At 39.9% G+C, this 22,102-nt stretch overlaps 2 protein-coding genes across 7 annotated transcripts; one reads left to right on the top strand and one right to left on the bottom strand.

Annotated features, from left to right (window-relative positions):
* Positions 1-40: 40 nt before the first annotated feature.
* LOC445956 (natural resistance-associated macrophage protein 2) lies at positions 41-10,725 on the bottom strand. 4 transcript variants are annotated; one of them, XM_003973475.3, is made up of 17 exons: positions 10,586-10,725; positions 8,977-9,059; positions 7,892-8,028; positions 7,658-7,777; positions 7,232-7,351; positions 7,050-7,156; positions 6,894-6,964; positions 6,755-6,822; positions 6,524-6,679; positions 6,214-6,372; positions 6,020-6,106; positions 5,644-5,763; positions 5,424-5,573; positions 5,262-5,335; positions 4,755-4,908; positions 4,393-4,446; positions 41-1,773 (listed from the first exon to the last, which is right to left on the bottom strand). In XM_003973475.3, the coding sequence occupies exons 2-17, from the start codon at positions 9,008-9,010 to the stop codon at positions 1,696-1,698; spliced, it is 1,689 nt and encodes a 562-aa protein (XP_003973524.1). In that variant the 5' UTR covers positions 9,011-9,059; positions 10,586-10,725; the 3' UTR covers positions 41-1,695. The 4 variants fall into 4 exon arrangements, with proteins under 4 accessions (XP_003973524.1, XP_011612411.1, XP_029682171.1 ...); XM_011614109.2 differs by having other exon boundaries at positions 7,892-8,025; XM_029826311.1 differs by lacking the exons at positions 8,977-9,059; positions 10,586-10,725 and adding an exon at positions 8,455-8,952.
* Positions 7,938-21,944, top strand: ankrd52b (ankyrin repeat domain 52b). Of its 3 annotated transcripts, none has more exons than XM_029826309.1 (28): positions 7,938-8,073; positions 11,794-11,877; positions 12,009-12,087; positions 12,552-12,622; positions 12,705-12,905; positions 13,060-13,147; positions 13,301-13,443; positions 14,172-14,384; positions 14,508-14,586; positions 14,670-14,784; positions 14,985-15,067; positions 15,330-15,432; positions 15,661-15,729; positions 15,800-15,940; positions 16,071-16,118; positions 16,199-16,310; positions 16,398-16,469; positions 17,133-17,334; positions 17,485-17,572; positions 17,659-17,776; positions 17,858-18,077; positions 18,187-18,274; positions 18,353-18,436; positions 18,577-18,722; positions 18,829-18,911; positions 19,284-19,366; positions 19,510-19,601; positions 19,684-21,944. In XM_029826309.1, the coding sequence occupies exons 3-28, from the start codon at positions 12,066-12,068 to the stop codon at positions 19,872-19,874; spliced, it is 2,955 nt and encodes a 984-aa protein (XP_029682169.1). In that variant the 5' UTR covers positions 7,938-8,073; positions 11,794-11,877; positions 12,009-12,065; the 3' UTR covers positions 19,875-21,944. The 3 variants fall into 3 exon arrangements, with proteins under 3 accessions (XP_029682169.1, XP_011612412.2, XP_029682170.1); XM_011614110.2 differs by lacking the exon at positions 7,938-8,073 and adding an exon at positions 10,850-11,199; XM_029826310.1 differs by lacking the exon at positions 7,938-8,073 and adding an exon at positions 11,433-11,450.
* The last annotated feature ends 158 nt before the right edge of the window (positions 21,945-22,102 follow it).

Here is a 22,102-nt window from a genome sequence, read left to right as displayed (position 1 = left end):
TGACCTTGAATTCATGAAGAAACACACCAAAACCAGCTTAGCGGGTTCTATAAACTTTAATTGTACACATTTATCAAGGCAGGATAAATACTGATGTAGATTTTTTTTTTAAAAAAACCAAAAATTAAATAGAATTTAAAAAGCAATGATCATCTAGACAACCCCCTCCCAAAAAAATATTAAAAACCATGAGCGTGACTATTTACCTGTACAAACTCATCAATACAGAAATGATACCACAGTACCATTTGGGTCCAGTAATTTAAAAACTGTCAGCAGATGATCCTTTCAGACATAATTTAAAAGTTAAATTCAAATAAATTAAAACAAAAAATCACATCTTTCAACAATACATTTTGTTTTTTAAATTTTTTAAGTGCCGGTTCATTATTTATTTAAAACATTTTTTGTGCAGCATTAACATCAAGGTTGCTGAACATAAGTTACTTTTAATAATTATTCCATCATTTTATTTATTTTTTGCATCATGGGAAAAACAGTTTCAGTTGACAGTCAGGAGGCACCAAGGTGGACAAAAGAGGCACCGTGAACATTTATAAAACTATTATAAATCCATTTTGGTCAAAGAAATGGTTTTATTTATCACAGCAGGAATGCAAAATCTTACCTCCTTAATGTGATTAACACAGAGTCTCCTCTGAAGTCTAATTTGTGCGCAACATTTTCACTTTTTACATGATATTTACAATAGTATATGTATATTTTGTTCTTTCAAAGAACATGTTTACCAACCGTAAACCCACAAAGTATTTTTTAAAACAAATGTGAAGCAACTGAAGGAAAAATAAATTAAAATAACAGTGCTACTTATATTCTTAAATGTGGACTGACTGATTAATTAACATCTCTTGTGACAGGTTGTAACAGGAAAAATAGTCACTTCATTAGAACACGTTAATCCAAATGAAATAATAAAAACAAGAATTTTCTAGGTTATTTAGCGCTATGTATAAATGCAGCAAATCACAATTAATCAAATAGCTTAAATTATGTCTACTGCCTGTGGTTTACCACCAAAGGACAGTAAAATAATATATTTTATTTGGCATTTTTCAAAACTTTACATCTCAAGAGGAATATCCTTTTTTTTTTTTTAAAGAAAATGGATATTAAAATATAAAGGAATTGTACATAAAAATAAAAATTATCTTTTTTTCTCAAGTAAAGCACATGAAAAAGTGAATGGCTGTGTATAAATATCCTATAAATTTTATTTAAAGTGATTATTTCACATTCAGTGAATGAAATCAATGTATCACTTTAAACAACAGGTAGAGGATTAGAGCATCACAGTGAACGTGTCATGTGTATGAATAACACAATAACAACCAAGACACTCTAAAAAAGTTGAGTGTTTCCAAAAGCTCCTGTGCGATATTCCAAACACACACGAGGATCATCTCACTGGAACCTTTCTAATAGGACTGTTTTTCCTTAGTCATTTTGTCCTCAAAAGCTCTAGTTTAGATTGGTTTATTCTCATTTGTACCTAAAGATGATTAGCTATCGCAACAGTTAGCATCTGTCATCCATTTTAACCGGCGCTCTAGTCCACAGTGAGATGCAGAGACACTTAACAAGGCACATGGAGTCGGATAAAGACACACTGGCCAAACTGGTGTGGTCCCAGTCTTCGGCTGGAGCAGCATTGACAGCATTTGGGACAGTGACGTCCTATCTGTCCACAAGGATATCAGAGTCCATGTCATTGAGTAGATAAATGTCAGTGTGTCCTGACAACCCCATGTGTGCCTGAAAGGACAGAAAAGACAGAGGATTAAAATCCTATGATGTAGAGATGACATGCACTTGTAAATTCAAGGCATAAAAAGGTGCATAACAATCACACGTTGCTGTTTGCAAGACGTAAACACAAGCACGCACGTTGTGATCAGCATGACCTCTGGCCTCTGGTCCTGCAGTGTTTTAGAACACTTATTTTTCAAAATACGGGCTGACTGAAGTTAGCAAAGCAAAACATGGGTTGAAAAATTAGAGAACGCTCAATCACGAAAGCTCTGATTGGTTTTGATAAGACTCGATCGGATCTCAATTTGATCATTTTATGATTGCAGCTTATTTAGGAGTGCTCACCTGGTCAAAATGACAAATTCCAAAATCAACTTTCCCCATTTAATCCTGGAAAATCCTGCAAAAGAACATTTCTACATGTCCTGACAACCCTCTTTATACATCTAATCCTGAATCTGTCATATGCGTGGTAAAATGAACAGAGCCCTCCTCAAATAACTCGACAGAAGACACCAACAAACATCCATATTGCCAATTGTTCCCATTTATTTGGAATCTGCGGCGTGCGTCACCAGCGAGCACAGGTGAGCCCACGGGACGGAAATGAGCGAGTACTTTGGCGTACACGTGACTGTAGCAGAGCGAATTGATGCGATGCTCACAGATGTCTAGCAGCATCGTTCTGAGAACCATCACTCAGAGGAGTGTAACTGTAACTAAATAACAACTACATGAACACTGAATCCCACAGTAAAGCCTAGAAGCAGCTGAACTCTTTACTGATGACCCGACCGTCCGATTACGGTAATGTTAGGTTGTTACTAATTGATTTCAGTCTAAATTGCAGCTTACAGGTGATATTCAGTTTGCAAGATTAAAAAACAAAGCAATAAACAAGTACAGTAAATGGCCAGTTTTTTTAGACATTATAAAGACTCACATTTTAACATTTCCTCACATTTTTATATGAAATAAATCTGTTGCTTTAATAAAACAGACTGCATTACTGGTTGTTTCTTGTGGTGAAAGACAGAGACATGTGTTAAAATATTAACCAACAGTGTGGAGAAGGGTTATCAAAGAGCTCCAAAGGCAAATAAAACCTCTTTTGCAAGAGATGTTTTTCAATAAGCCACAGAGAGTCTGTAGCTAAAAAAACAAACAAAAAAAACAACCCAAAACAGTCACAGTGTGCCACATTTATTTTGTGGTACTTGTGGTGTTGCTTATATAAAAAGACTGCTCTTGTGGGTGTAATTATACACTATCAATGGTAGCTTCCTCTCAGACACACCAGACTCCTTACACAGACACATTTAGCAGCCTCCTGTTCGATACGCTGTCATAACAACAGAAACGAGGCTTTTCCAACGCTTCTCCTCCTCTACAGCGTGGACACAGGTTTCCCAAGCTGATTTATGAATTACTTTCCAGTTGAGTTTTGTTCACATTGATTGCCTTGTTTGTAAATGTAAAAGCACTTTTGCAACCAGTCACAGAATAAGTTCTACGGAGTAGAATTTGGATATATGTGCAAAAGAAAAAGACACTAAATGACACGAAAATCTGGTTTTTGCCTGCTTGAAGAAATTAATCCATAAAAACGTCAGATGTTCAGAGAATTAGGGCTAAATCTCATTCATTGGTTTTTGTTTTATAAATGATTCTGTGCGCTTAATGCAAACTAAATGTGTGAAATGGAGAGAATCAAACTGCTTTGATGGCTACAGATCGGGTCAGACAGATGAGAGCGAGGTAGAGTCAGTGGAGGTGACCTTGACAGGAGCGCCTTTTTCCACCATTGATTGTGAGTCTTAAATGGAAGAGGGACAGAATCATGGCTAATTTAGCCTAATAATCCAAACAGCTCCAACTGTATAGGAAAAAAAAAATCCAAAATTGAGCTGATTAAACTCGTATATACCTTTAAATGCTCACAGGAAACAAAACCATCTACACAAAAACTATATAGTTGCTGTTTAGGGAAGTTTCCGGCAAACGAATAATTTGAAATAAAGCACTGTTAAAGTGCAGCAACGCGAGTTGTAAACTAAAAAACACAAACAAGCACAACAGCGTTACGTCATTGAAAATCTTGAGTCCTCCAGTAAGATTATCCTTCAAATGAGCTCAGACTCCTGAGTTCAATCTCCATTAGAAGTGGAAATTTTGAGGTCAGTCAATGTAGTCACGTGCTCACTTTGTGATGCTGGGTGGTAATAAAAAAAATTACACGTTTAGCTGTGCTGCACAATCTGTGTGTAATAAACTGCACATCAGGGAAAATATCCTTGTGCTTGGATGTCAACCATGTTAACAACAGGCCAGATAAAAGGACTATTTTAATAGTTGTCGGGGGCAACATGCTACTAGCTGTAAATATAAATACAAGAGTTACACAACTGGTTTAACTGTTGACTAATGAATGAGAGCCAGCCCTAAACAAACGAGACACATGACAGCAACAGAATGTGTGCTTTCAAGATCCCACAAGAACGGGAAAAAGTCCTGGGCTTTGTCTCGAGGAGGACAGAGGAATGCTGGTGGTTACCGTCCTGTTCAGCACTAGGAGTCGTACTCAGACGGCTCCTCTGTGAGCACAGCAGCTTGATTTCTTACCCTGCCGCCACAGTCCAGACAGGAGACTCCCAAAGCAACCAAACAATGCCATGCCTGCAGACATGAGAGAGGGGATAGAATTAATATAAGAAATGTTTACATGTTCATGTTTACAATGAAGCCGTCATCTAATGGGGATCAGAGATTAATTTGTATCAAACCGCGACAAGACAGAGGAAAAACATCTGATGAATAGAAGCGAACGACCCCGATATTATAGACTGATGCCAGCCTAATGAGCTCCACTATCTGTAGACAAGGAAAACATTCCTACATCTAAATTTTCAGTGTTAAATTCATCCAAAACAGAGGGAGTCATAATTAGTATTGAGGCCTGTTAAGGTGACAGTGCTCAGACTCACCAGGTAGCCCACAAAGCCCAGGTAGGCTACGGAGAACAGAGCAGCCAGGACGTAGAGCAGCACGTTTTTCAGCGCCGTCACGTAAACCACCACGAAGTACATGTTGATGGCACAAACCACCAGGATGACGATGCCCCCGCTAATTTTCCACACCCTAAATAATGAGCGCTTTGTTAGACTTATTATAGTTATTGTTGACTGATGGTACTCTGAAACAAAACGGTCAAGTCAGTTGTAGTTTATGTGACATAATGTGTAGAAAATAAATGCGGGTCATTTTCTTACAGTATGTATGTATGTATGTATGTGTGTGTGTGTGTGTGTGTGTGTGTGTGTGTGTGTGTGTGTGTGTGTGTGTGTGTGTGTGTGTGTGTGTGTGTGTGTGTGTGTGTGTGTGTGTGTGTGCGTGTGTGTGCTCATTCCTTTCAGTATGTGTGTTGTTTTAAAAAAAAAAAAGGATTCAATGGAACAGTGCAACAAAAAGGCAGAGGGGTTAGGGTCACTCACAAACTGTTCTCAAAGCCGTTCATAATGGATTTCAGACTGGTGAAGGTGAGAATTGGTATCAGAGCAAATGGAAGCTGAAAGAAAAAAGACAGTAAATATGTGGATGGTTACTGTCTACGCACCAATATTATTTGGACTCAAGACTTCTGATAAATGGTTCACCTGCATGCTCTGAAGTACATTGAGGAAGTCATTCATCCCTGTGAGATGCTCAACATCCTGAAAAATGGCCACCAGCAGTGTGGGAGTGATGGCGATAGAGCGGGTCAGCAGAACTCGAGAAAAACGGGACCAGTGCAGGTCCAAGAAACCCTACAGGGACATGGAGGCTGTAACAAGGCCAGACTCCTTTGACTTCCTGGAAATAATCAGGTGTTCATACCTCCATAACAAACTGGCCGGAGTACGTTCCTGTCATAGTGGAGCTCTGTCCTGCTGCCAGGACGCCAATGGCCCAGATGTAGAGCGCAGCAGGGCCAAAGAAACAGCCCAGCACCACACCCTGGAGAGATACAAACCCAAAGAGACAGCCGTTCAAACACCTCAGGAATGTCTCACTACCTTCCAATGAAAATTATTTATGGCACACTACTCCTGTTACATCCCCTCTCTCAATATCACTGTAAATTTAAAACATTAATAATTTCGTTTGAATTAACAGCAAAATAAAGTTCAAGATTCATTTGTGAATCCATGTGTTGCTTTTCTTTTTGTAGACTCACAGCTGAAACAAGGTCAGAAGTACATATTGCACATACCCCCTTATAGATGTCCACCTGGAGCGTGTCGTTGTTGTTAGGGAAGAGATTTGCATAAGGGCCGCTAGTAATATTGCAGAATTCATGCTGTAAAGTGGGACACAAACACATGAAAGGTCATGAGGCCTTTTGACATAATTAGCAAGCATCAGCAAACCCGATGAGGAAGCATTTCTGGAATATGTCATACCCACCACTTTGTCATTGGTTTTCTGGTAGAAAGCCTGGGCGAAGACGGCTACAACAAAAACGTTGACGAGAAACGAGATGAAGAGCGCGACGGACGACTCGATGAAGTAGTACTTGTTGGCCTCTTTCACTTCCTTCTTGTTATTGCGATTGATGTCGCGAGACTGAGCGAAGAAGGAAAAAACAGAATTCATCAAAATTTTAAAAACACGCCAGACTAGAGCATCTCTAATTCCCCAAAGTACCGAAGTGCTGATACAACAATGACAGACATCGTTTTAGCGCTGTATCGGCAGGAAAAAAGAGGCTTCTAACCTTGACCAGTGCCGAGTGCAAATAGATGTTGTGTGGCATGATGACGGCGCCCACGATCCCCACTGCCTGCTCCAGCTCATTGGGCCCACAGCCCTCACAGTACGGCAGGAACATCCCCTTCAGCAGCTCCCCTTGGTTTGGCTTCACCACCACATACTGAGACAGGCCACAGGGATAAACGTGTAACCGCGCCACTAATATTCAGACAGAACATCTCCCACTAACTTTTACCTCATAACCGAAACTTATCGCCATCACCGTGATGAGAAAGCCAAAGAAAGCTTCCAGTTTTCTCAACCCTGTAAAGAAAACCTGCATTAATATATGGAGGAACGCGGCTAAGGGTGAAGTGCAAGTGATGTAATCATACCGTATTTATCTAGAAAGAGGAACACAAATGTGTCGGTGATGGTGATGAGGACTCCTGCGTACAGTGGAATCCTGGCAGAGGAAAACAAACACATTTTTCACACTAATTCTATATAATTACTGCAAATGTTGCACTTAGTAAATCTGCAGTCACTACCTCCCCGCAGAGAGCAGATTGAAAGCTATTGCACAGCCAATGACCTCCTGCATGTCTGAGCCGATAATTGCCAGTTCCACCATCAGCCAGAGGATGATCCGGGGAACCTGAGAGCAACAAACAAACAACCTATAATTCCATCAAACAAACACCTGGATGTGTAATCATCCGGGAGTGCTCACTGTGGGATACTGGCGGTGGCAGACTTCAGCCAGGTGCATCCCGGTCACAACCCCCAGACGAGCAGCTAACCTCTGCAACAGCAGCCCGATGATGGTGGCCCCCAGGAGCACCCACAGCAGCTGAGGAAGGACAAAATCAACACAACTCTTTGTGAAGGTTTTTAAATTAACAATGTGTCTCCAGCTATTATGTTCAAAAACTAATTTTAATTTGTTTTTAATTACACTCAGTCTAATGGTCAAAATAAACTAGGCACAAAACCAACCGTGAGAACGTAACGTTTGATTGTGAGTTAAGCAAGTTGTTGAATCACTTCCTTAAATGTAGGCGAGGCAAAAGGTTGAAGATAGAGTATTGTGAACTTCACACTGAATAAGCTGTGTTGTAATGCCACCACAGATCATATGATGGTACTAACAGATCACCTTGAAACCAGCTTTAGCTCCAGACTGGAGGTCCGATTCGATGTTCCCTGGATCCAGGTAAGCGATGCTCATCAGAAACCCTGGTCCTGTGAAGGCCCAGAGCTTACGGAAACTGAACACCTGAGAGGACGAACGGCTGCGTTTTTACCATCATCAATACAATCCTCTACTTCCCAACGTCACCAGTATCGAAAAATGAATAATTTCCATGAAAATGTGCGAGCTGATTTGTACCTCGCTGGTATTTTCAGGAATGGGCACCTTCTCTTCAAAATATGTGGAAAAAGGTTCCTCCTGACCCACAGGTGATCCAGGAGGAGAGATGGAGCTGTACTGGTTTGTCTGGACTCCATTTTCCTGATGGGAGCCTCCTGAAACATAATCAACACTGAGAACAAAAACAAAGCTCTTCCAAGGTAAATGCAACACTACAAATGCTGAACATGAGAACATTTCTTTGGAAAAATGAGATAAAGTGAATTATCTGTCTAAAGGAGCAACTCCCACTTATATCTAAGCATTTCAAGAGCAACAAAGAAAAGAAAGACAGAGGTTAATGAAAGAGAAGCAGCCATTAAATAACTGAAAGCTGCTGAATATAAAGCCTGAAAATTAAAAGCTGTTTACCCAAAAATAACTGGTGTGGTTAAGAAACATTAATATACTGTTTTTTGGTGGAAAAAAGATTAAAAGACACAAAAGTACAACTGTCATAAATAATTAGTTCCATCACACTTGTTTCTGATCGACAGTCCTGACGATTCTAAACGCAGCAGCTAAAACCCTGCTTCACTCACTGAGTTCAGAGCTTTCTCTCGGTCCTTCCTTCATTGTCCGCTCGCTCGTGGATCTAAAATTCTCTGTTCCTTATCACGCGCACTTCTCGTCATTGAGACTTTTATCATTACTTTTCCTCTCGATGTCACAAACGCGCTCGAAAAAACCTTCTAAGACGACTCTCACGTGATTAAACTGTGCTCGAGGTTGTCAAAGAAGCCCAGCCCTCAACACAAACATACAAAAAAGCCTCTTTGACCACACTTATAGTACACAAAAAGGGGACTCCTTAAAGTGCACCTAGAGTGATTAAACTCAGAACAGTTCAGGAATGTGGAAGATAAAAGTAGTACAACAGATGCTTGCGGAACAATAAAACTTAAATGCTTCCGTTTTCTCTGTGAAGGACAAGAATATTGGACTAAACAGCCCTGTCGGCACGCACGGTGTGTACTTAATTAAATTTCCAGGAATTTGCAGACCTGCACAACATGGCAGAGGTGTCAGGATCAGAACGGCTTCCTGTTATGTAAAGTACTCACCGTCGAGGAGGTCTCCATCCTGCTCAGGTTTCATCAGATCAAGCTGAGAGATCTCTGAACCTGCAGGATAAATATCAGCCTGCCTGGAATGAAACAACACCACATGATATCATCTGAGAGAGGATTTAAGGGGGAAAAAAGCAATGAAGTTAATTTATGAGTGGCTGTGTCTCCTTCGGGGTTGAAAGAAATTAATTTAGTGTGAACGACCCGACTGTGTTACATGACTGCAAAGTTTTGTTCAGGAAAAAGTCTCAAGTCACACTAATGACTAAGCATCATTCATGTCTTCTGAAAGGACACAGCTTTTTTGTGAATCTTAAAAAAAAAAAAAAAAGGAAACCCATGCGTGTCCTTTTAGCTGACCTTTGACTTGAAACATCCAAGAGAAAACCTTTGACCTGCTAAAAATTGTTTTATTACACCACGTTCTGAGAGAGCCCAGCGAACCTGAAAGCACATGACTGTGGCATCATGACACAAAAGAGAAGAGGACGGAACATGCCAACGGAACATGTTTCTCAAGAGTCAAAGTTCCCAGCCAGCAGCTGCTTCCACCGTCCAGATATGCTCAGCATAATCACCATTATCAACTGATAAGGTCCTTAGTACTTAACTCTGTAGAACAACAGCGACGACTAAATTTCACAGTAATTTACTGACACGTTAGCAAATTCTGTAGAATAAAAGCATCACTTAGAACGGTCACCGGGACTTTAACTGAATGCTGTTATCAATGCGTCTCACAAAGGCTGCAGGACAAACGAAGACGTCTAATCAGCACGAAACAGGTTTTATGTTCCAGGTCAACTCCCAAACTGAAAGCAGTCCCTGAAATGATGGTTCTTGCAATTATGTTGTATGCAGAGGTTAAAGCTTAAGAAATACAAATTTAGTTTAGAAGCCAAATTATAGTTGATAGTAGGATGTAACAGAAATCAACTACAGTAATTTGATCACAACACAAAAAAAGAAACATTAGGGGTCCAATCAATCTTTACATTCACTTTGTAAAAAAAAAAAAAACCAAAACCGTGAAGCTACTGTCAAAGCATTCCCAGCAGCAACTTTGGTGACGTGTTAAAGTAAAACAATGCAAAAGTGAGATATTAACAGCATTAAAACAATAAAATAGAAGTGAATTCACCAGACATGGTGGGGCAGGCACTGCTGCCAATAATCAAATAAAAAGTTAACTAAAATCAGGGTGACGTTCTGAATCACAACTTTCACCACTTGCCAATTAATCCCCATTCCTAATGAAGATAGTGGAATGTCAGAGGACGTTATGAAAAGCATTTTGGAAGAATTCCCCCTCTTCACCATCTAACAGAGGGTCTCTGTGCTAACACTTCGGTAGTGCTGAGCCTTACTTTGAAGCAAGCTGTAGTTGAACTAATTGCTGTGACATAAACCAAGCACCCCCTCGAATATAAGGCCACCACGGTGGAAATACTTTCACCGCTTTTGAAACTCTGTGAACTCGGATAATGTGACCTGAGCAGCCTGAAAGCAGTCATCTGTGAGTGATCAGGCTAACCACTTTCCGTGCTGGTAGCCACATTAAGAACGCGGTAACGCTGTCCTAAAATAATAAAAACACTCTTACCTGAGAAAAAAAAAAGTCTATAAAAGCCGATTGTTTCGTGGAGATTATTAGTGCCTCTTAAGCGCCACCATCTGAGTAACTAGAAAAGTAGCTAAATTCCACGTTATCAAGCTATATTCCGGCAAAGTCAAATCGTTTCACGGCAGGCGTTAAACAGAATAGTACGCATGCGCACTAACGTCGCTCTCATTGGTCAGCGAGTCCAATATCGTAATAATCCCTTTTTTTTAGTCTGTCAGGTGGTTACAGTCATACAAAAATGTGTTCAGTCATGTGTAACCTAGGTAAAAATAGAATGACTCTTTTCACAAAATATGCCTCTAAATTAACACTTGATGTGTAAATTAGCAGGCCCTTTAACAATACATTAAATAGTCCCTTTAAAAGAAACAAATCATGAAAATTGAACAGGTTGAGAAAGCCACATCACGCTTTCCTCGCGATATTCTAATTTACCGGCGTCACTGCACATTTAAAGCCAACCGAGCTAAAGCTAAGCTAACGAACTGCAAGAAAGAGACATGTAACGTTGCATATTGTGTCTTACTCTTGCATCTCGTTGAGAGAGCCTCCGGAGTAACTGGGATATGGAGTTAAGAAATATCAAGGACCAGGTAGTGAATAAAGCGTGTATTGATGTTTAGTTTAGGTTTAGTTAACTTAGTGTCTCTCACCAACACTGCAAGTAGCAAGCGGCTAATCATGTTAGCCTCATGTCCATCAAAGTTTATTACCGAGCTATTTTTTATTTAAAACATGACGACTTAACTGTTCAACAGAACTAAAGTAACTTTGGATTTAATTTTTGATCTTCTACTTGTGATTTGTAGAATACAAAACCATAGTTTGGTCAGGAGATTCCGAGGTACAGTCTCAGATGCCAGTAACGTTTGTCAACTTCTATATTTATCAATTGTTCAATTTTATTTTCCACTGCAAAGGTTTGAACACCTAGTTAAGTTAAACTACATCATATAATTACTATAAGGCTACCTATACTGATCACAAACATTTACTATAAGTGTTCACCAATTGAATTGCAATGCCTTGTTTTTGTGTTATTATATATTAATATTTATAGATTTAACAATGATATTACAAATACAGTTTGAGTTAAATACTTATAATAGAAGCTGCTATTTTTAAAGACTTTAAATGATTTGAATTGTCATAAAGTGGACTTTTATTAAAACATGCTGTTCTTTCAGTCCCCACTGGTCCAAGCAATATTCAGCCGAGATGCAGAAGAGGTGGCATTTTTATTAAACCACAATGAAGATGCCACTTCATTGGTAATACTTTCACACTATCGCACGACTACTAACCAAAATAGTAAACTGAGGTCAGATAATAGCTTGTATATCGACCACACTTGTGTTGCTATTTTCTTGTGAAACATATTGAAGTTTTCTTTCCCCCTCAGGACCAAGAACAAAGCACACCACTTCATGCTGCCTCTTACGTGGGTGATGTCCACATTATGGAGCTACTCTTAGCTTCAGGTAAAGAAACGATGTCATAACATCACAAATCGACCACAGAAATAAGAAACTCATTAAAAACTAATCAGATGCCAAAGTTGGTCACAAGGAGTATCACGGGATGTTGCTATAGATGTTTATCTAAACCTTATCTAAACCAATTTTGATATTCCTTTGCTAATTTATGTTAAGCTTATTAAACTGTTAGAAAGAGGTGAAGAATCTGATTCTGATTTTGCAATGTAAATAGCAGTACAAAGCTTAAATCAGTGACACATATAGACTGCATATAAGACCTGATACTTAATTCTTATTATGGTACTTCATTATACTTTTCCATTATGTAGCCTTGGACCAAAATAACAACTACATACCAAAGGGAAATAGTTATTTACAAAATTATACATGACAGTCATACCATTTTTATTTTAAAAAAAGATATATTTTAGCTTATAGCTGCATTCTACTTATATTAATTTTTACAGGTGCTGATGTCAATGCCAAGGACAAGAGTTTGTTGACTCCTTTACATAGAGCAGCTGCATCACAAAATGAAGTATGTTTCCAACACAAGCGGGTTAATTTTAGTTTAAAGGAACAACCATCTGATTTTAATGCTTGAATTTCTCCTTCTCCAGAAAGCTGTGGAGCTACTTTTAAAGCGCAAAGCGGAAGTCAATGCAAAAGATAAGTTTTGGCAAACGCCCTTACACATGGCAGCTGCAAAGTGGGCTACCAGATGTGCTTTGGTGCTGACCCCGCATGTATGCAGTCTTGATGTTGCTGACAGGTCAGGGAGGACACCACTGCATCATGCAGCTTATAGTGGCCATGGAGAGGTGAGAATGACCCTCCCATTATTTTAACAAGTCATTTTTTTAACGGACTAAATTATTTTGCTTGAAAGTAATTGTGGAGCTTTTTGGAAAGTGGTGTGTTTCTTTTTATCGTAATCTAACAAATCCCAAACCTCTATTGCAATAAATCTTACAGATGGTACGCTTGCTCTTAAGCAAAGGTGCCAATGTGCATGCCAAAGATAAGAAGGAGAGGGAGGCAGTCCACTGGGCAGCATACCATGGTCAGTGCTGTTCTAATATGCAAATTTCTGAACAAAATCAATACAAATGTAAAAAAAGAACCTATATGTATAATAACAACCTAACAAATGGTGTATTCTGCTATTATAAATTCTATTCAGATACTCCTTGTGAATTTTAATCCCATTTTTCAGGACACTTGGAGGTTGTGAAGCTGCTGGTGTCTTACAGCACAGATGTGACATGCAAAGATAAACAGGGTTACACTCCCCTCCATGCTGCAGCTGTCAGCGGACAGTTTGATGTCATCAAATATCTCTTGAGAGTGGGTTTGGAGGTAAAAAGATCTTATCATATCGAATATATTGATCAGTCCCGGCCCTCTGATTACTGTTATTGAACCCTTGCTGAGGATACTAACAAATATTATTCTAATACTGCATTATAACTACTGTTCCATCATCACTTGTACTCTGTTGTGTGTAGCTAGAGTTTCACCCTCAACCAGAGATCCTCTCCACTTTTGATTGTTGTGTTCAGTTTCTTGATATTTACATTAAAGTTTAGAATATTTGATTATTCATAAACTAAGGGGCCTCACAGAGAAAAACTCCTTCAATTTTAGCGTTAATTCAAACTTTATAGTTACAAATAGTACTGTTTTGAAATAACAATTAGGAGCAGTTCACGACATTTTACTTCAATGATATTCTTGCCACAATAGCCGATTGGTTTTATCCCCAAAGATCTTTATAAAGGACTATTTGACAAGAAGGTCTTGGCATTTCAGTGGTGCAGACACTATAAATGGACATGTTGCCTGTAGCAGCACTTAGTCATATCTATTTTTTTAGCACATATATTTAGATCTAGAGATGAAATTGTGTTGAAAGAAGTGATAAGACCAACGGACTAGTAGAACCTTTAGCATTAGTTCAGGTTATATATCCTCTGTTGATGGATATTTTAATTCTCTGACACACAGGAAGTGTGGTCATGTTCTTACTCCCTTGATACTCAACATTTTGCACATATCATTCATATTTCTGATCCCTCCTTTCCCAGATTGATGACAGTAACGCTTCTGGGAATACGGCGCTGCACATAGCGTGTTACACTGGGCAGGACACTGTGGCCAATGAGCTGGTCAACTGTGGTGCCAATATTAATCAGCCCAACCGAAATGGCAGCACGCCGCTGCACATGGCTGCTGCATCGTCCAGCGGGGTGCTGTGCCTCGAGCTTCTAGTCAACAATGGTGCTGATGTCACCATGCAGGTGCATTACATGATTGGATACTAACTTTGAGATGAAATAAATCAATTGTTGTTTGAAATTGTGCAGATTACAATGTGTTATATTGCTGTTGAAAATAAAATTGTTGTTTTCTTTTATGAACAGAATAATGAAGGGAAGAGTCCTTTACATATAGCTGCCATGCATGGACGATTTACCGGATCCCAGATTTTGATCCAAAATGGTACCATAAATGCTCGGAGCACTCCCAATATCCACAGTGTTCTCTTCATCATGTACCTGTCATGTCTCCATCCCTGTACGCAGGTGGCGAGATCGACTGTGTTGATATCTATGGAAACACGCCTCTTCACGTGGCTGCCAGATATGGTCAGGAGTTGCTGATCAGCACTCTGCTCTCAAATGGTGCCAACAAGAGCAGGTAACACAATCCAGACCATAGATGGACTGTTTGATTGTCTCATTTAAACTACACTCGGATAGCAACACTTTTCCTTTAACAAAGTACAAGTTAATAATAGTGACACACATAAAATCAAGTTACTCTCTAATGAGAAAAGCAGAACATTGAACACAGCATGCACATATTAAAGAAAATGCTCTTTATCTTGGTGTCCAAAGGCAGAGGATCGATGGGATGCTTCCGCTGCATTTAGCAGCCTTGTACGGGTTTCCAGACTGTTGCCGAAAGTTACTGTCCAATGGTAAGAGTTTCCTGGCTTCATCACTCACCAAATATGACTAAAAAAATGCCACAGACCTTGTTCAGTTTGTAGCTTTAATAGGACCTGAGAATCCCAGTTTTTCAATCAGGCAATGACACAAATATTAATGTTTTTATAGCTTTGTGTAGCTTTAAGTCCAAAAACAAGCATCCTTGCTGCAGATGTATACACATTCTCATTTACATTTTATTTACTGGCACAATGTTCCCACTTTTGTTTTTGTTTGTTTTGCATCATTTAGGCCAGTTTTACATGACTGCCTGTGTAAAACTTTCAGTTGAGAGTGACATAAATGTGTTGGATGAGTATGGGAGAACCTGCCTGCATGCAGCTGCCTCTGGAGGGTAATCTAACACACGTTCAGATATACTTTTGAAATTAGGCATTTTTACCCCCTACCCCACGTGTAAACAGTGTAGGAGGTTTGTCTTTCTGGATGAATTACTGTCAATGTGTTTATATGGGTACATTTACTCATTTGTTACATTTTTGTCTAAGGAATAGCGAAGTGTATATTCTCTAATTAAGCACTTCAACAAATGAAACTGTTCTGCTTTTGTTTTTTCTGACAGAAATATTGACTGTCTGAACCTGTTGTTGAACTTTGGTGCTGACCTGGATATTAAAGATCATTTGGGGAGGTGAGTAGCGCTGAGATTTTTCCCTCAACACGAGTGCTCATTGAAATTGCACCTGTCCCATCTCTTGCAGATCTCCTTTGCATTACGCTGCTGCTAACAAGAACAGCCAGTGTGTGATCTCACTGGTGAGAGCTGGTTCTGAGGTCAATGATCTGGACCTCACAGGCTGCAGCCCTCTGCACTGTGCTGCTGCTTCATTCGACTTTTTTGGGTGAGAATGTCCTCCTATGAAATAAATTGCCTCTTGACGCCTCATCCCGTGGAGCTTTTCCATCAAATTTGAGCTTATAGCTAAAACAGCTTTAAGTGTCCTGTTAAAATACCTTTTAAAATTTATGCAGAATGGAAACAAATGACTATAATGAAGAAAAGGAACAAGAAGCTTCTCTGTAAGTCACAAGTTATTAGTCATCTGCATTAAGAGTAAAACATTTTAGTAACTGATTGTGGTCCTCTGTTCTGGGTGCAGATGTTTGGATTACCTGCTTGACAGTGGGGCCAACCCAACTCTGAGGAACAGTAAGGGCTACAGTGCCGTCCATTATGCAGCGGCATACGGAAACAAACAGCACCTGGAACTGGTCTGTGGTAGCTTTAGATTTAAATAGGGTTTTTTTCTGCTATTTTGTTACATTAAAGTAGTTTAAAGCTTTTTCTCTTTGTTGCAGCTCCTGGAGATTTCCTTTAACTGCCTAGAAGAGGTCGAAAGTAATATTCCAGTCAGTCCTTTACACTTGGCTGTGAGTACTGCTTGCTATTGTTACAGCAGCAGAAAAAAATGAATATTTGGTTGTTATTCTATTCTTCTTTCTTTGGGAAATTCCAACTTTAATCGCCACATTTACATCTGTGACCAGTCTCTGCTTTTGACCTTCATCCACTGGCTCCTATTTTTCTGTTATGGAAGGGGCACAAATAAGAGACACTGCTATGAGATAGTGGTTTTCCTTGAGTTGAGAGTAAAACCAAAATTTCCATATGACATGGTGGTGTCAGTCAGAAGGTTAAGTGCTTTGATGGGGAAGTGTGTGGCCCCAGAGGATGTGACTGTGAGAGCTCCAGTTCCACGAGCAATATTAGTAGTCATCATATTCTGAAATTAATAAGCTCTGCAGAATATAAAGCTATGGCAAATACATCGGCACAATCGGCACAAAACAATTTGGGCCAATCCAACAAATGATACATGTACAAAACTGATGGTTTTGAGACAGGTCACAATCCCAAAGCTCATAGGAATGATCGTTGGGTCACTCACCCCTATCCTTTCTCCCCCAGATGGCTGTAAAGAGTTTTGTTGGCCTATCTATGTGTTGACATAATGCAGTTTTATTCAAATTGTCATTTATTCATATTATTTGTGTCCAATTAAACATGGCTACTGTAATTGCGTGTCATTATAGGCATATTATGGTCACTGTGAACCTTTGCGTTTGCTGTGTGAGACATTAGTGAGTCTGGATGTGAAGGATATTGAAGGTAGAACTGCCCTCCACCTGGCTGCTCAGAGGGGTTTTGCTCCGTGTGTGGAGGTGCTCCTGAAACATCAGGCCTCCTACACTCTAAAGGAACACATACACAAGTGGACCGCTCTCCATGCCGCAGGTGCGTGCTGGAAAATATTCCTTTACATCTGATTTAGAATTTGGATTAGGTTGTACAAGAATTGGAGTATTTGTTTGCATACCATTTTAATTTCACAGAAACATTTTTCAGGAAATAAGTGTACATGTTTTCCTTTTACCCCCTGTGCAGCTGCTGAGGGCCAAATGGACTCCCTGCTTTTACTGGTCAACCAGGAGCACAGTGCTGACATTATTGACAGTCCAGATACAAAGGGACAGTGAGTATATCTGTTATTGGTTGGATCTGGACTATTGATCTAATCACTTCACAACTCCAGTGAAAAGTAAAATCACGCTGTTGCAGGACGGCTCTCATGCTGGCTGCTCTGGGTAGCCACACCGACTGTGTCCACATCCTGTTGGAAAAAGGAGCCAAGTCTGATGCTGCAGACACAAAGGGTTTCACTGCATTGCACAGAGCTGTAGGTGTCCTTTCTGGTACAAAGAATTGTGGGTCTGCTGTGATATTCTGTCCTAATATGAACCCTGCTCTTCTCCTGAAGGCCATGCTGGGCTGTGAGGGCTGTGTATTTGCTCTGTTGGAACATGGTGCCTCTGCTCTGTACAGAGACTCTCAGGGAAGGACTCCATTGCATCTCGCAGCGTCCCTCGGTCACACAGCATTACTCCGAACTTTGCTTAAAGCTGCTCTGAAATCTGACCCACTAGACTCCATATTGGACTACAGAGGCTACATGCCTGTCCACTGGGCTGCGTACCATGGTGAGATGTTGTTGCCTGAATTCTTATATAAATATAGACATGGAACAATACTTGGCTGTCTTGTTAGTTGTATAAAGTTCCCAATTTATTATTTTTTTCCTGTGTGAAGGGCATGAAGAGTGTTTACACATTTTACTTGAAAACAAGCATTTTAACTACCAGGAAGGAAACCTTTTCACCCCTCTACATTGTGCTCTGTGAGTCCTGTCTTCAGTAATATTAGATCTAAAGTTCAGTGTGGTTCTTGAAAGAGTGACAATCTTCTTTATATGCAGAGTGAATGGGCATGATGGGCCTGCTGGACTTCTGCTGAAGGCTTTTGGTCCTGATATTGTCAATGTCTGTGATTCCAAAGGAAGGTGGGTTCCTACAGTTGAGGATGTTGGTTTTGTTAAAGAAAAGAAAAAGACATTTAGCAACCTGTTGATGGTTTAGATTTTCTTTTCCCTGAAACTGATGGATTCCCTCCTTTTCATATGTGATATTTGTGTATTCTCAGGACTCCCCTGCATGCAGCAGCTTATTCAGGTAATGTTGCCGGGCTTCAGCTGGTCATAGACCAGGAGGCAGAGATCAATTCTGTGGACCAGCGTGGTTGTTCGCCTCTGATGGTTGCTGCTGAGCGCGGACAGACAAGCGCTGTAGGTGTGTGAGAAACGCTCATGTTAATGTGTCAATACGATCCCATATTTTCAAATCCTTTATCAGTAAGTTGTTTCCTGTTGATCATGCCTTCGCCTCTACATTTCAGAGTTTTTGCTGCACAAAGCGAAGCCAGACCTGTCATTGGTGGATATCAGTAACAACACTGCCCTTCACCTAGCCTGCAGCAAGGTCATACTGTACACGTAGACATACACGTGGTATATGCATGCATACGGGTCATTAATAGAAAGTATTACACAGAGTTCAGACAGAGTGGACATTAGCAATGCCTTACAGCAAAGGTTGTTGTCCCAAACAGGAAGTGGAGAGTTATATGACACCTATATGGCATGCTATACAGTTCTGCACACACACCTGCACATTGACACTGAGAAACAAGACGCAGCAGTTTCACCTACCAGAATTAAATCTGCTGTTGTTTGGAGCAGTGACGATGCCTTAACACTGTTCTTCATGGAACATTGTCGTGGATTGTTCGAGCCTATTTCATGTTTTACAATGGTCACATGATCACTCATTACAGTTTGTTTTATTCTTCAGGGTCATGAGATGTGCGCGCTCTTAATCCTGGGGGAGATCAGCGACTGCTCCCTTATAAATGCAACCAATGGCGCTCTCCAGATGTGAGTCTTCTTAGAGTAATAGGAAAAAAATAAAAAATAAAAAAGCAAGTTCCTTGTTTATTTACCAGAGCGTCCCATTCTGCATTATCTTGTGTGATATGTAACTGTATACCTGTGAATCCTTGTTCTTCTTCCACATGCAGGCCCCTTCATATCGCAGCGAGGAACGGCCTGGCTACTGTAGTGCAGGTCTTATTGAGCAGAGGAGCAGCTGTCATGGCAGTAGATGAAGAAGGTAAGCAACGAGGAAAAATAATCTTATCTCTACGTAACACAAAAGTTTCCTTAAATTATGTTTTTCACTTGACACCCCACAGGCCACACCCCAGCTTTGGCCTGTGCACCAAACAAGAACGTAGCAGAGTGTCTCGCTCTCATCCTCTCCACCATGAAGCCTTTTCCTCCCAAAGAGGCCAGTAATGGCACCACATCCCTTTTCAGTCCCATCTTAAAGACGTGCGCCATCCCAGCCAGCTGTGGATCCAGTGACAGTCTGTGTCAGGCCTGAGTGGGGGGCCTTATCGGCCAGTGCACACACCGTCTCATTCTCTACCACAAGAGTGAGCCTGAGCTTTATTTTGTCGCACGTATATTATTTAAGTGATGTATTATCCATTCTAAAATAACAATTAAGTAAAGTAAGTTTGGAAATGAAGTTTCTAACTCGTAATGCAGGGTCTCCACTTGAACTCTGACCACTGTAGCTGTTGACTTCATTCCCTATTTAAAGAACCACCACTGATAGTAGCTGGGTTTGACCTCGGCTAATAGGGTGAGAGAATATTTAAGAAGATATTTAGATGGTCTCTGTGTTTGTCTGTCTGGGTTATTGAAGTAGCTTGCATTGCTTCTTCCTTTTAATATCTCTCACAGGTGCTGTAAACCTTTAATGCAATTATTAGAAGTCTATTTTCTTATCCTGCACTCCCAGGGTGTATTTCTACAGTTAACCTTATTATTCTAACACGATCATGATTTATAGAAGGTCTTTTTTTTTTTTTTTTACATATGTCATACTTAACAAGCATATAGCATATTATATCATCCTAGTTATATATTTTATAGAGCAAAAGTTCTGTTACCTGGTCTCACTGCCCCCCTTTAGGCCAGCCTCCATGTGACTTGTGCAGATAGACGACAGCTGCATGTCCCTTATCTCAGATGCTGAAAATCGTATGGAAGTCACCCTAAGGAGTGTTCTCTCTTGACATATGTTGTCCTAGTTGTGGCCTAGTTGTCCTGCACGTATATCTCCTCTACTATTTCTAGAACATCACATGTTTCCTCACTACAGCTCATGGAAAGGAATTGTCTTAAACGCTTGTTTCCCAGCTCCGTGTCCTCCGTCAATAGCCAAGCGGATTCAGACCCTCTAACTTGGGGAATTGATCTACTGATCCGTGCCCGGTGCTTCGGTTCTCTGCTGTTGTTTTGAGCTATGGTTTTTGATGAGTCTTCTGTGCTCGGCTGCTGAAGCCAGCCAGGAGATGATGAAGCAAATTTTTGGCCAGTAGTTTTGAGAGTTCCTGGAGCGCAAATTGAGCTATAGCTGCCAATGAAATGAATCCGATATCCTGTCCTTCCCACACCGTTTTATTCTTTCCTTGAAATGTAGATGAATTTCAATGTGGAGTTTTGTGGACCCTCCATACTTCTGTATTTCTTTCTCATGTATGATGTGTTTTTTCATGACCTCTCAGTGACTAAATTTAAGACGAGCTTTATTTATATTGTGCTGGAGCAATAACCTGGGGCCAGTGTGCCGACATGACATAAAATCGCACCGAAAAAACTATAAAAAATGATCCCCTTTATAAGGTCAGTTCATCTTCACAAGTATGTTCATTTTTGTCTGTTAAGCACAGTTGAATTTGTTTTTATTGTAGAGTTTTAGCACACTTTATGATTAGATTTTCATGTTTACATTTAGTGCCAGAAGAGTGACGTCATTGTTATTTGAAATGGGAAATTTTACCTCTTGAGTGCAAAAATCTTCCCTTATGAAACTTTAACAGACAGAAGCAGACTTTGCACAGAGGCTGGGTCCTGTGTCAGGGGGTTGCTGCAGGTTTAAGGTGGTTTCAGCAACATTTCATGCTATTTTAGCTTGTTGTGCTTGCCACTAAAATGAAGGTCTAGTTTATTAGAAATATAAATACATCATGAGCTGACAACAGCTACAATTGGACTAAATACGGACGGAAGTACAAATACAAAGAGTAATAAATATTCCTCATTTGTATTTAACTTCACTAAATGTCTGGTCCTGCCTCTGTGTTGCGGGTATATTTTTCCAATATTTAATGCATAAAATAAGGAATTGTTGCAATTATATTATTTTTATAATGCACATATTAAGCTAGCTATATTTAGGTATCCATTTTTATAAATGGTGCTCTTTCAACTCAATGTATAAGCTATGTGCAAGCACATACGTAATATTGTCTCTTTTCCTTTGTCTGTAACTGCAGGGTTTTATCCAAATGGCTTTAAATATTTTGCACTCTGATCTAGAAGTTTACATTTTACAGAGTTTCCTCCTGAGGATTATGCAGATATTACAAAGAAAAAAAAAAAAGAATTTTATAAATGTGCTTTTCAAGTAGTCCATTCTGTTCAGCACGTCCTAAATTCTGTCAGACAAAATTGCTACAAAAAAAAGGTTATTTTAACCCCTTATTTTAACATGCAAGTGCAGTGATTAAATCTTTTTATGTGTTTGTTTTGACTCTGTTA

The sequence above is a fragment of the Takifugu rubripes genome, chromosome 19 (genome assembly GCF_901000725.2).
Source record: "Takifugu rubripes chromosome 19, fTakRub1.2, whole genome shotgun sequence".
Classification (NCBI taxonomy): Eukaryota; Metazoa; Chordata; class Actinopteri; order Tetraodontiformes; family Tetraodontidae; genus Takifugu; species Takifugu rubripes.
This window is presented reverse-complemented; position numbering and strand designations above follow the sequence as displayed.

Bases quoted from the DNA above. Each gene is read 5' to 3' on its own strand.
- LOC445956 (XM_003973475.3), bottom strand. From the start codon at position 9,010: ATGAAACCTGAGCAGGATGGAGACCTCCTCGACG. The intron at 4,909-5,261 runs GTGAGTGACCCT...CTCATTATTTAG, and splicing joins AACGGCTTTGAGAACAGTTT to GGTGTGGAAAATTAGCGGGG. The intron at 1,774-4,392 runs GTAAGAAATCAA...CTGTCCTTTCAG, and splicing joins GTCTGGACTGTGGCGGCAGG to GCACACATGGGGTTGTCAGG.
- ankrd52b (XM_011614110.2), top strand. From the start codon at position 11,173: ATGGAGTTAAGAAATATCAAGGACCAG. The intron at 15,941-16,070 runs GTGAGAATGTCC...AAATTTATGCAG, and splicing joins GCTTCATTCGACTTTTTTGG to AATGGAAACAAATGACTATA. The intron at 18,723-18,828 runs GTGTGTGAGAAA...TCTACATTTCAG, and splicing joins CGGACAGACAAGCGCTGTAG to AGTTTTTGCTGCACAAAGCG.